This window comes from Elephas maximus, chromosome 21 (assembly GCF_024166365.1).
Source record: "Elephas maximus indicus isolate mEleMax1 chromosome 21, mEleMax1 primary haplotype, whole genome shotgun sequence".
In the NCBI taxonomy this organism is placed as follows: Eukaryota; Metazoa; Chordata; class Mammalia; order Proboscidea; family Elephantidae; genus Elephas; species Elephas maximus.
In genome coordinates this window covers 31,426,925-31,439,629 of record NC_064839.1, presented here as the reverse complement: position 1 = coordinate 31,439,629, position 12,705 = coordinate 31,426,925, and the positions used below count along the sequence as shown (strand labels likewise).

The window sequence follows — 12,705 nt, the reverse complement described above, 5'->3', positions numbered from 1 at the left end:
GAGCCCCTACTCCGACATTTAAGAGGTGTATGATTCTTTGTCCTCGTTTTCCTCACTGGGGAGGGGGACTCCTCATTCTGTCCCCACAGCATGCTGTGAAATCCAGTGAGATCAGAGTTGAGCCAGTTTTGTGTGCTGTGAAGTGCTGTGTGGCTCACTGGGCAGTCCCTCACTCCTGGAAGGGACATGATCTGGAGCTGGAAGATCTGAGGTCTGAAATGGCTCCCAAGGAACCCTATGTGGACCATTTGCACATCCCACCATTTGTAAATCAAAGAGGTTAAACACCATGGTATCCGTGGTCTTTCCCACCTCTAATATTTTTTTTTTGAGTCTGCCACCCTCAATGAACACCTTCAGACATATGTATTCTGTAAATTCTATGAAAACACAGCTAAGCCCTCTAAGAACAGATAACCACTCAATTATGAAGCTCAACATGATACTAAGTGAACACGACCTATCTTTGATCTTCTTCTTTTCAGAATTAGTATATTTAAAACAAACAAACAAAAACCAAAGCCATTCACCATTGAATCAATTCCAGTTCATGGCATCTTCATTGTAGGTCTGTGCTCCACAGGGTTTTCAATGGCTGTGACTTTTCTGAAGTAGATCACCATACTTTTCTTCCAGCACACCTCTGGGTGGGTTTGAAGTCCCAACCTTTCTGTTAGCAGCCCAGTGCTTAACCATTTCCACCACCCAGAAGTCAGTATGGTGGAGTGAGGCGGGAAAGGATTTTGGAGTTGAAGAGACCAGTAAAAGACAGGGATCCAATGCTCATCAATTCTCTGGGTACCTCAGATAAGTTATTTTACCTTTCTGCACCTCAGTATATACCATTCCTTTTTCCCATCTCCCTCCTCAGCTTGCCATAAATGCACTCCAAAAATATTCTGGAATTTTCTTTTGTTGCTATTAGAAGAAAACAAACAAACAAAAAAAGAAATCAAGCTTACTAATGGATAGGAGCAGCTCACACCTTGCAGCTCTGCAGTTTGGCACAGCCCGAGATCATTAAGGTGCAGGGAGAGAGATGTATAAACCAATTGTCAGCCTGCTCTGCATATTGTACCCTGGAATTCAGAACCCAGCTACCTGAAAACCCCTAAAATTACAGAGTATGTCCTCAAAATATAGTTAGTATGTTTCTTTCAATAAGAAGAAAACTGATTTTGGGGGCCATAAATGATCCTTGATGATAAATTTAGATAAACTTGAAACCATTTAACATTTCATATGCAAAAATCTGGCAAAGGTTTGATAAGTTTGTGACTTTCTGAGTATTTGGGAGCAAGATAAACCCACTTCTCAAATGCAACTTCATAAATATTCAGATGGTGGGTGATTGTACTAAATATGGAGAAATATGCAACTCTTATTATACTTCTCAATCAAATATGCTAAACAGTTATTTCATTCATTGTGCTGAATAAAGAATTACAATGTGGTAAAATGAAGTTCGAAAACTAAATTTGATTAAAAAACAACAACAACAACAAAAAACCCTACCTCAAGTGATTCATTGAAAAGTTGCTTTAAATACAACATGGAGAAAATATTCAAATATTAAGCTGCTTCCAATGTCTTAGTCTTGGTCTAATTGCCTCATTTGCATTCTGCTTAGATATTCAATCGATCGTCATACTGACCTCGACAGGTTTTTCAATATTAATCCAGAGGATGGTTTTATTAAAACTACGAAACCTCTGGATAGAGAGGAAACCGCCTGGGTCAACATCTCCGTCTTTGCAACAGAAATCCGTAAGTATTCTCCTAAACATTTTGATTCTACTTCACCAAATATTATTCCTTCAAACTAGATAGACAGGCAGGCAGACAGATAGATAGGTAGATAGATGGATTGATAGATGACAGATATGAGGAGCCCTGGTGGTGTAGTGGTTAACTGTTCAGCTGCTAACCAAAAGATCAGCAGTTCAAATCTACCAGCTGCTCCTTGGAAACCTTATCGGGCCATTCTGCTCTGTCCTATAGGGTCGCTATGAGTTGGAATTGACTGGACAGCAATGGGGTTTTATAAATATAGTCCTGTAGTTATATGTGTATACAGCGGAAACCTGTCAGAGAAGGATGCTGAAATATTTCCGGCTAAATAGAGAGTGATAGAAAAGTGGTGAATGCACCCTGTCAAAGGCAGAAAATTTACCAGACCCAGAAAAACAGGCTCTCACAGATTTCACTGGGAAGTGCCAGACAGGTGAGATAGATTTTTTTTTTCTTTAGTCAGTAAGCATATTTTTCAGGCCAAAATAATTATTTTTGGTTACCTACTTACTTAGGAAGACATAGAGACAAATAGGGACGTTTTCATTTTCTTTGGCAGAACTGATTTGGCAAGACAGCTGATAACCCTCAGCAGTTCCAAACCCCGTGGCTATCACAGAAGACTTCCCCACTCTGTCCTATCAGCCATCGCTCCTTTGGGTTAAACAGGGGGCAGCAGCATCCTTAGAACCAAGATTTGTGGGTTCTTGTTTATTTTCAGACTAGAGATTCTCAAACTTGATTGTGCATTGCAGTCTCATGGAGGGCTTGTCATCACACAGATTTCTGGGCCCCACCCCCGGAGCCTCTGATTTAGTAGGTCTCGGATGGGGACCAAGAATTTCCCAAATCAAAGTTCCCAGATGATTCGGATGCTGCTGTGAACTGCTGCTACAGACTGTGCTCAGGGGGCAGGCTCCATTATGAGGCTTTAGAATTAAACCTCAGCTTCAGAATCAATAGAAATGGAAAAACGGTTTAGTTCTTGTTTTTGTTAGCTGCTGTCAAGTCAGTCCCTGACTCATGAGGACCCCATGCACCATGAGATCGGACCATTGTGATCCATAGGGTTTTCACTGGCTGATTTTTGGAAGTAGCTCGCCAGCTGGTCTTAGTCTGGAAACTCCGATGAAACCTGTTCAGCATCATAGCAACAGACAAGCCTCCGCTGACAGATGGGCCGTGGGCACCCATGAGGTGCGTTGGCCAGGAATCAAACCTGGGTCTCTCACACGGAAGGCGAGAATTCTGCCACTGAAGCACCATTACCCCTGGTTTAGTGCTTACAGGTCAATACTTGCATTTATTCCAGGTTAGCCCCCTCACAACGGACCTAGCCCATTTCAGATTTTAGATTTTACCAACGCCTTTCCCTGTCCTGCTCAAATGGGTGGCTAGAGCTTCCACCTTTCCAAGGACCAATGGAAATTCCTCCGTGACATTGACTGTCTGAATTCTCTCCTTCCAGACAACCGCCATCAGGAAGCCAAAGTCCCTGTGGCCATTAGGGTCCTTGATGTCAATGATAACGCTCCCAAGTTTGCAGCCCCTTATGAAGGCTTCATTTGCGAGAGCGATCAGACCAAGCCACTTTCCAACCAGGTAACACCTTCCTCCCTGGCTATGAGCAAGGCATTTGGAAACAGAGTTTATTTCTGAAAGCATCACCTGCAGGTATCTCCCAGTGTTCACAGGGGCCTCAGAGCCCTCGTTTTGCTCTGGAGCTATGTTTCTAATTAAAATTGGCTTTTTAGACAGCTAGGAATTTTTGAATAAATGATGTGCCAATATCAGCATGATTTATTCATGGGCCACCTTTCTCTTTCAGCCAATTGTTACAATTAGTGCAGATGACAAGGATGACACAGCCAATGGACCAAGATTTATCTTCAGCCTACCCCCTGAAATCATTCACAACCCAAATTTCACAGTCAGAGACAACAGAGGTTCGTACCAAGGTTCCTATGCATTCAGAGAAGTAGAAATGGAAAACGAATGGCTTTTACGTTGCAGAGCACACACATTTTTACTAATCTTAATAATGCCTTCCTGTTGAACCACAAACAAGAAATAATGATGCCACCTCAATTTTGAACCATGGGCTTATTTGGTGAATATGAACAAGTGAGTCTAATTCTATTCCACATTTTTTTGTTGGCTTTGATATTCATGAAGCAGTGGGAAAACCAAGTGGGGAAGCTTACAGGGTCAATATGCAAACAAGTTCATTTATCTTTTTTTTTTTTTTTTAGAGGTTGATAAACCCTTGGGGAAGAGCATGACTCTATGAATATTGATATAAGTAAAGCATTAAAAGAGATTAGCTCAACTTTGTAAGGCAATGTAATCTTTCGGCTGGCCTCCCCTTCCAAGCACAGTTTTAGTGCAGTGTGGTTGGGGATAGAGCTTGATATCTAAAGGTGGTGGCAGAGTTGTTCCCTGAAGGGAGCAAATCAAAACATTGTTTGCGTGCTATAAACACCGCAAAATTGATTGTGACTTCTGCTTCTCATTTGGTTGGTCAAGGAGGCTCTAGACTTGCAGAGGGTTAGACACAGTTGTTCTTACGGTATAAGCCAGACTGATGAAGTCCTGTGATCAAATGGTGGCAGAACTAGGGACAAAAATGAGTTTCATGACTCCCAGCCAGAGTGTTTGGCTCTGCAGCTTACTTCTGAGTGGAACTGCTCTTGTAAATCTGGGACACTGCAGGTCAGTGAAAACAGGAGACAAATGCCATCATTTCACATGGAAATAAAAGGTAGTCCTTCTGAGTATGGATGTTTTCATTAACCCTGCTATCCATGAACTATGTTATAGGTTGATTGCTTTCCCAATGACTGAGGTCAGGCTCTTAGGATCTTAAGCTAACCCAACAAGTATTATTATTCCCGCCATCACTGTTGCAACTATCTTCTAGACCGTGATTAACAGTAGCTATGTTCAAACACCATGACAAGGTCCTTCCCATACTCAATCCAGCTAATTCTCTCAGCAACACTGTGAGATGAGAATGAGGTACAGAACCATTAAGTAACTTTCCCAAAGTCCCGCAGCCAAATAAGAGAGCTAGGTTTTAAACCCAGGCACTCAGAGGCCAGGGACTACAACCTTAGTCACTGCACCCTACTGGGTTGATGATCAAAACAAAGACGTGTTTGTTACCCATGCCACTTGGATGGAGGGAGATGAGATCTGACATACTTTTATTATTATTTCTTGAACTGATTTGGACATTCAATTATGAATCTTATAAATCAAGCATAAAGCAAATGAGACTGTGGATTCAGATACCCTAGGTGCTATGACAAGGACTTTTTCTCCCAAGGCCTTGCTTTCTGCAGTGGAATTGTTCTTGAGAGCCTGGATATGAAGGAAGTTATATCAAAGATAACAAGGGTCCCCCGCATTTTAAAGGAACCCTACAAAATAACCCCTGATTCACTTTATAAATGATTCTCATCATTTTGGAACAGATGAAATTACTTGAAGTTCTTTAAGTTTGTATTTAAGTTTATATTTTAGCTAGGATTTTTCCTTTACCTGACGACTTTGGTTAATGTGTATGTATGAACACCTCAAGCCCCTTAAAGAGAGACATTTGCAGAGCACCAAGGTAGAGCCTTGGTGGTGCAATGGTTAAGAGCCATGGCTGCAAACCAAAAGGCCAGCAGTTTGAATCCACCAGCAGCTCCTTGGAAACCCTGTGGGGTAGTTCTACTGTGTCTGATAGGATTTCGAAGGAAAGGGTCTTTTTTTTTAAGGTAGGTGAGCAGTTCCCAACTAGGCGCACATATACTGCTGGTAGTACCCGTGTGCAATATAGCAATTTCCTTTTCTAAAGGCATGGTGACCCAAATCAGGGAGATCCTGGCATATAGTGGACATTTCATAAATGTTTACTGAGCTGAATTGAGCAAGGTTTTCTCATAATGCTTTCTAAGATGTGTGCATATCTTTGAATTAGTGAGAATCCCTGCCTCCATTCTTGGAATTTCCTCAATTCCCAGATCAGTCGCAGATCCCACCCTGGGTTGATAAACTGCTGTATTGTTTCAGCCTAGGCTTTGTCTATTTTTGATGAAGAAGATTCTCAAACATTGTATTTCAGTGTGTATGTAGTTTTACCAATAGTCAGATGTTTTCCTCAGTTATCCAGAAAATGCTGGTGTTCTTTGGTTGGAGGGATGCCTTCTGTACATTCCAGGGTGCTGCAAATGGTTAATGCGCTCAGCTGCTGAGAGGTTGAAGGTTCAAGTCCACCTGGAGGCACCTTGGAAGAAAGGCCTACTTCTGATCTACTTCCAAAAAGTCTGCCATTGAAAACCCTATCGAGCACAGTTCTGCTCTGATACACATGAGAATTGCCATGATTCGGAGTTGACGGCATAGCAACTGGTTTGGTTTTGGTTTTTTATGCAACCACTTCTTTTTGTTGTTGTTGAGACTATAATAGCAAAACATACAGCAGCTCAACCATTTCTGTATATACAATTCAGTGACATTATTACATTCTCTGAGTTGTGCAACCATTCTCACCCTCCTTTTCTGATTTGTTCCTCCTCCGTTAGTATAAACTCACTGCCCCTAAGCTTCCTGTCTAATCTTTTGTGTTGCTGTCGTCACTTTGATCCCTCATAGATAGTTCTTCGAAGAACATAATGCTTAAGGCAGACTTTTTTTTTTTTTTTTTTTAAACTAGTTAAGCTAAACTACTGTTTGGTTTTAAGAAGTGTTTAGGGGATATTTTTGGTTTAAGTTTTAAAGATTATCTCAGGGCAATAGTTTCAGGGATTCATCTAGCCCCCATGGTTCCAGACAGTCTAGAGTCCATGAGTATTTGAAATCTGTTCTGCATTTTCCCCCTTTTGATCAAGATTCTTCTATAGAATCTTCTATAGATCACAATGTTCCATAATGGTAGCTGGGCACCATCCAGTTCCTCTGGTCTCATGACAAAGGAGGCAGTTGTTCATGGAGGCAAGTAGCCACAAAGTCCATCTCCTCCTATTCCTGACTCTCCTCTATCCTCTATTGGCAACCACTTCTTTTTACTATCTGTTTTCTCAAATATTTGAGGTCAGATGCTTATCTGCATTTTGCTATCATCACCCACTTGCATTTGAGGTCAAACTCTTGGGTATATGTCTGTCATGTTACACATCCTGCAAACAACAGACTTTTCTAGGCTTTTCTCACTGCGCCAGCTCTGCCTCTGCCTCCCGCCTTGTCTTTTTGGTTTGCATATATGCAATAGTATTTAGTTTCTGTTAACCTCTGAAAATATTATATGAAGACATATTTTTCTCTTGGGAGTAGTGCGTATTTTACTTTGTCACACTACTTCGGGGATGCCATCTATATTTTCAAGGAGATTATATTACTGTGGGTAAGCCAGCTGACTGCACAATCCATCTCCCACACCCCTCCCCTGTAAAAGACTAATCTAACTATTGAGTTACCACTTTTGCAGGGAATTGCTGCTTTTTAAGAAAAATGACTTTATTAACTGTGGCAAACAGTTAATGAAAACCCCCATGCTTAGAGCTATTACAGAACCTTAAAGCAAATACAGTCCTATAATTATCATTTAATAAAGTTTCTGCTAGCTTCTAAAAGTAATTACATATTTGAAGTAATCTAAAAGGAATAATCACGTTCCACATCCTATTAATAGCCTACTGAGTTACCAAATTTCTCGGCTGAGACTATTTTCCACAGAAAACATGAGATAATGGTTTATATCATGCTGAGTCAAAGCATCCAGTCTCTTTCTCTTTGAGTGTTTACTTCCATCATGCCATGTAAATAATCAGCATTGTGGTTGCCTAAACTCTGCTAAACTTTAAGCATCTTTAGGAATATAAGAGGGAAAATTATCTCAATACACACAAGCCTTTTGTTTCATTTTGTCTTGCTCCATTCTCCTGCCCAAGCTTCTCAGTGACTCAGCAGGCAGCAGGAAACCAGAATCCTGGATGACTCTTCAGCATTTCAATCCATTTTGGACTATTAATATCAGGAATGGTGCTCTTTGGGCAGATGAAGACCTGCCCTGTCCAGATTTTGAGATGCATTTACTTTGAAAGTATTGAACCTATGAAGTCTCTAAAAGCATAAGAACTGTGTAATGGATAAGAAGAGGGCAAAGAAAAAAAGAGTAACCCTCACCTCTCTGCATTGGTTTATAAAACCTTTCAGTGCTGTTGTTAGCCAAATTCCTCAAACAGCCCCATGAGGTGGGCATGTTGGATATTTTCACCCCCATTTTCTAGATGAGGAAGGAATACGAGCCATCAGAAGCTTCAGCGACTTATGCAAGGTCACACTGCTAAGAAGTGAAAAAGCTAGATGTGAAATTTGAGTGTTGGTGCATATAACACACTGTGTTACGAATACAGAGCTCACTGGATGTGCCTTTTCTACACTGTGTTACGAATACAGAGCTCAACGGATGTGCCTTTTCTACACTGTGTTACGAATACAGAGCTCAATGGATGTGCCTTTTCTATTTAATTCTTTCTTAAACCTTTTCATTTACTCCAAATGGTTGAATAATAATTTTCAGAAGAGGAAATATCTGAAATCCAATTCATAAATATAGAATCCGAGAGAAAATGAGAATAGAGGACAAACTAATTTCAATTCTAATCACAGCCATAATTTGGCAACAAAATGAAACTAATATATTTGCAAAGCATTTTATAATTTTCTTCTATTATATATTTAATACACACATTTGTAGGAAAATTAGAAAATACAAACAAGCAGAAATAAGATTAAAAAATAGTAAAATAACCTGATAATGTACTACGCAGAAATCACTACTGCTCTTTTATAGCCCTCCAGATTTTTTTGCATATGTTCCTTTTTTCTTAAAGAATGCGATCATAAAATACGTGTCCACGTTTTTCCCATTTAATATGTGATGCACATTTTCTGCCTCAGTAGATGCGTATCAACCTTTTCTTCTAATTATCCTCTTAATTCCAACAAGATGGATTATGTTGTCAGTTGGCCTTATAAAAGAGCATTGTTTTTGTTGCCAAATATCTGATTATTTTTTAGCATAAATTCCTAAAGTGGAATTGCTGGACCAAAGAGCTTTTGATACTTAATTGGCAAACTGCCCATCAGAAATGTTATACCAGTTTATAATTCCATCAGCAAAAGAGGAGCGGTCTCATTTTCTCACGTCCATGTCAACTCTAGATATTATTATTATATTATTATTCTTTTTCATCATTGACAAATTAATAAGTGGAATATAATCATATTTAAAATTTTAATTTCACTGCTAGTGAAGCTGAGGTTTTTTTTTAATAATTATTTCTTTTTTTGCTTTCGTGAATTGACGGTTCATGTCCTTTGCCCATTTTTTAAACTGTGTATCCATCAATTTTGCAATTGATTCATGAAATCTCTTCATCTTTTTAAGCTTCACCTTTGACCTACCATGTTGTCATTGTGGGCCATTGAATCGATTTTGACTCAGAGTGATCCCATGTGACCATAAAACTGCCCCATAAAGTTTTCTAGGCTGTAATCTTTATGGAAGCTGATAGCCAGGTCTTTGTCCCTTGGAGCCACTAGATGAGACTGAGCTGCCAACCTTTCAGTTTGTAGTTGAGTGCTTAACTCTTGCAGCACCAGGGCTCAGTTGACCTATCGTACCTATTGCATATATTTTCCCAGTGTTTTGATATCCTTCACATTGTGATCAGGCTGTGTTCTTAGGTATTGATGCTGCATTTTTGTTGTCAGGTTGTTTTTTTTTTCCTGTTTAGTATTTTCTTTAGCGAGGCTTTCCTCACTCCAAATTGATACTAATATTTAGCTATATTTTCCCATTTCAATCTTTTATCTCTGTGAAATAAATATACCACTTCCCACTGACTGTTCATTTTCTAAATATCATTTATGATAGCCACTCATTTCCAAGTGCTTTTTAACACTTTCTTTTATATACATATATATATAATTTTTTTAAATTGCACTTTAAGTGAAAGTTTACAGTTCAAGTTAGTTTACTATACAAAAATTTATACACACATTGTTATGTGACCCTAGTTGCTCTCCCTATAATGTGACAGCACACTCCTCCTTTCCACCCAGGATTTCCCGTGTCCGTTCAACCAGCTTCGGTACCCCTCTGCCTTCTCATCTCACCTGCAGAAAGGAGCTGCCCACATTGTCTCCTGTGTCTACTGGAGCTAAGAGGCACGCTCCTTACGAGTATCATTTTATGTCTTATAGTCCAGGCTAATCTTTGCCTGAAGAGTTGGCTTCGGGAATGGTTTCAGTTTTGGGCTTACAGAGAGTCCGGGGGGCCATGTCTTCCTGGGTCCCTCCAGTCTCAGACCATTAAGTCTGGTCTTTTTACTAGAATTTGAGTTCTGCATCCCACTTTTCTGCTCCATCACGGACTCTCTGTTGATAACACTTTATTATCTTCTACGTTATATACAATTTAGATTTTTTTTCTGAACTTTCTTCTCATATATCTGGCTGTTTACTTTAGTGCTAGTGTCATTTTTTTCTTCACTGGCTACATACGCACATATATATGTGAAAATCTGACAGATACTTTCTATGCATAATTTGAATCTTATTAAAATATTTCTTAAATTCGATACGTATTTTGGTTTGTCTACTTCTCCATGTATAATTTAGAATTATTTTTCAGATGTCTGATAAGTACCTTTGTGAATTTTATTGAATTAACCTTAAATTTATAGATTAAGAACTAAATTTTTTAAATAGTCTTCCTGTCAAGAAGCATGACCTGACTTCCCATTGAATCGATTCTCTTTTTATTGCCATCAGTGATGTTTTGTGGTTTTCTTCATTTTTGTCCTAGGCATTTCTTGTCAAGTTTATGGCTAAATATTTTATGCTTTGGATGCTGTTGTGAAGTGGATTTTGAAATTATATTTACTAAGTAACTATTTTTAGTATAAAGTATTAAAAAAAAAACTCTGCTGTCAAGTCAATTCCAACTCATAGTGACCCTATAGGACAGAATAGAACTGCCCCATAGGGTTTCCAAAGCTGTATATCTTTACGGAGGCAGACTGCCACACCTTTCTCTGATAGAGTGGCTCGTGGGTTCGAACCCCTGACCTCTTGGTTAGACAAGGGCTTTAACCACTGTGCCACCAGTGTTCCTGTAGCATAAAGCCGCTCTCTTAACCGCTGCACCACCAGGGCTCCAGTATAAAGTATAGCTATTTTAATTGGCTTATTTATTATTGGACATTGTTCTGAATGATATAAACATTTACTTGAGTTTCTTGAGTTTTCTAGGGAGACAACCACGTCAAAATTAAATAAAAATAATTTGCTTCATCCTTTTAAATTTGTTTTCTTGTCTAACTGCATAGATATACACTTTTAGAATATGTGCTAAGTAATAGCAAAGGTAACGGCTATTCTCACTTTACTTACTACTTTAATAGGGATGTTAGTTCCAGAGTTTCACTATTAAGCCTTTCCTTTTATTATTATTTTACTAAAATCATGGATGTTCAATATCACATGTTTGACTTCTAACAAGAAGATAGTATGATTTTGTCCTTTGACCTAATGGTTTGATAAAGTAATTAAATCAGAGTTGGTTGTCTTGAGTCTGAATTGACTCAATGGCAACTAAGTTATAGTTAATATTGAACCTCATATTTTAATTTCCAAACCTCTTTTCATAAAGTAGACAGGAAAGAGCAAGGATCAGTGATTAAATGCTCGACTTTGTAACTCATCTTTAAAAAGGGGAATGGTATCGATACTAATAACTTGAATAATACTACTTAAAAAAAAATGATCAGTTATTATACCACCCCTAATTCATGGATTGAGAGTAAGGGCACCAAAGTCCAGAAAGCTAGTAGCGGAGCTGGGACAGATTCCAGGTGCCCAAGCCCCAGGGCTGCATGCTTTCCAATGGGCAATCTCAACTAAAGTTGGAAGCATATCGGATCATGGGGTTACTTAGCTATTAGAACATCGTTTTGTCATTTGAGCAGCAGAGAATAATTTTTGGAGCTTGTAATATGTGCCTGTTACAACAAAAACAAAAATGTTCTTAGTATTTTCAAGTCAGCAAATTCAAAGAGTAGCCCTTTGTTGTTGTTGTTAGGGACCATTGAGTTGGTTCCAACTCATAGCGACCCTATGCACAACAGAACAAAACACTACCCGGTCCTGTGCCATCCTCAAAATCATTGTTATGCTTGAGCTGATTGTTGCAGCCAATGTGTAAGTCCATCTCGTTGAGGGTCTTCCTCTTTTTCTCTGACCCTTTACTAACCATGATGTCCTTGTCCAGAGACTGATCCCTCCTAATAACATGTCCAAAGTACGTAAAATGAAGTCTCACCATCTTTGCTTCTAAGGAGCATTCTGGTTGTACTTCTTCAAAGACATATTTGTTCGTTCTTTTGGCAGTTCATGATATATTCAATATTCTTCACCGACGCCACAATTCAAAGGCATCAGTTCTTCTTCGGTCTTCCTTATTCATTGTCCAACGTTCCGATGTGTATGAGGCGATTGAAAACACCATAGCTTGGGTCAGGCACACCCTAGTCCTTAAACTGATGTCTTTGCTTTTCAACACTTTAAAGAGGTCTTTTGCAGCAGATTTCCCCAATGCAATGTGTGTTTTGATTTCTTGACTGCTGCTTCTATGGGTGTTGATTGTGGATCCATGTAAAATCAGATCCTTGACAACTTCCCTCTTTGTTTATCATGATATTGCTTATTGGTCTAGTTGTGAGGATTTTTTTTTTACTCTTTCAAGTTGAAAGAGTAGCCCTTTAGCCACCATGAAACACTTTCTCTGTTTTATTTGCCCTTCTCCATCTTTGATGTTTCTCGTCAGTATGAGGCTAATGAAAAACTAGGAATTTCCTAGTC

General features: G+C 39.1%; 1 protein-coding gene across 3 annotated transcripts in view; it reads left to right on the top strand.

Moving 5' to 3' along the window:
- Positions 1–12,705, top strand: part of CDH11 (cadherin 11) — a 195,578-nt gene that overhangs the window by 168,107 nt on the left and 14,766 nt on the right. For all 3 annotated transcript variants that reach the window (XM_049865042.1, XM_049865040.1, XM_049865041.1), the window contains 3 exons: positions 1,631–1,767; positions 3,260–3,393; positions 3,620–3,737. In XM_049865042.1, the coding sequence (XP_049720999.1) occupies positions 1,631–1,767; positions 3,260–3,393; positions 3,620–3,737 (389 nt within the window). The remainder of the gene's footprint in view (positions 1–1,630; positions 1,768–3,259; positions 3,394–3,619; positions 3,738–12,705) is intronic.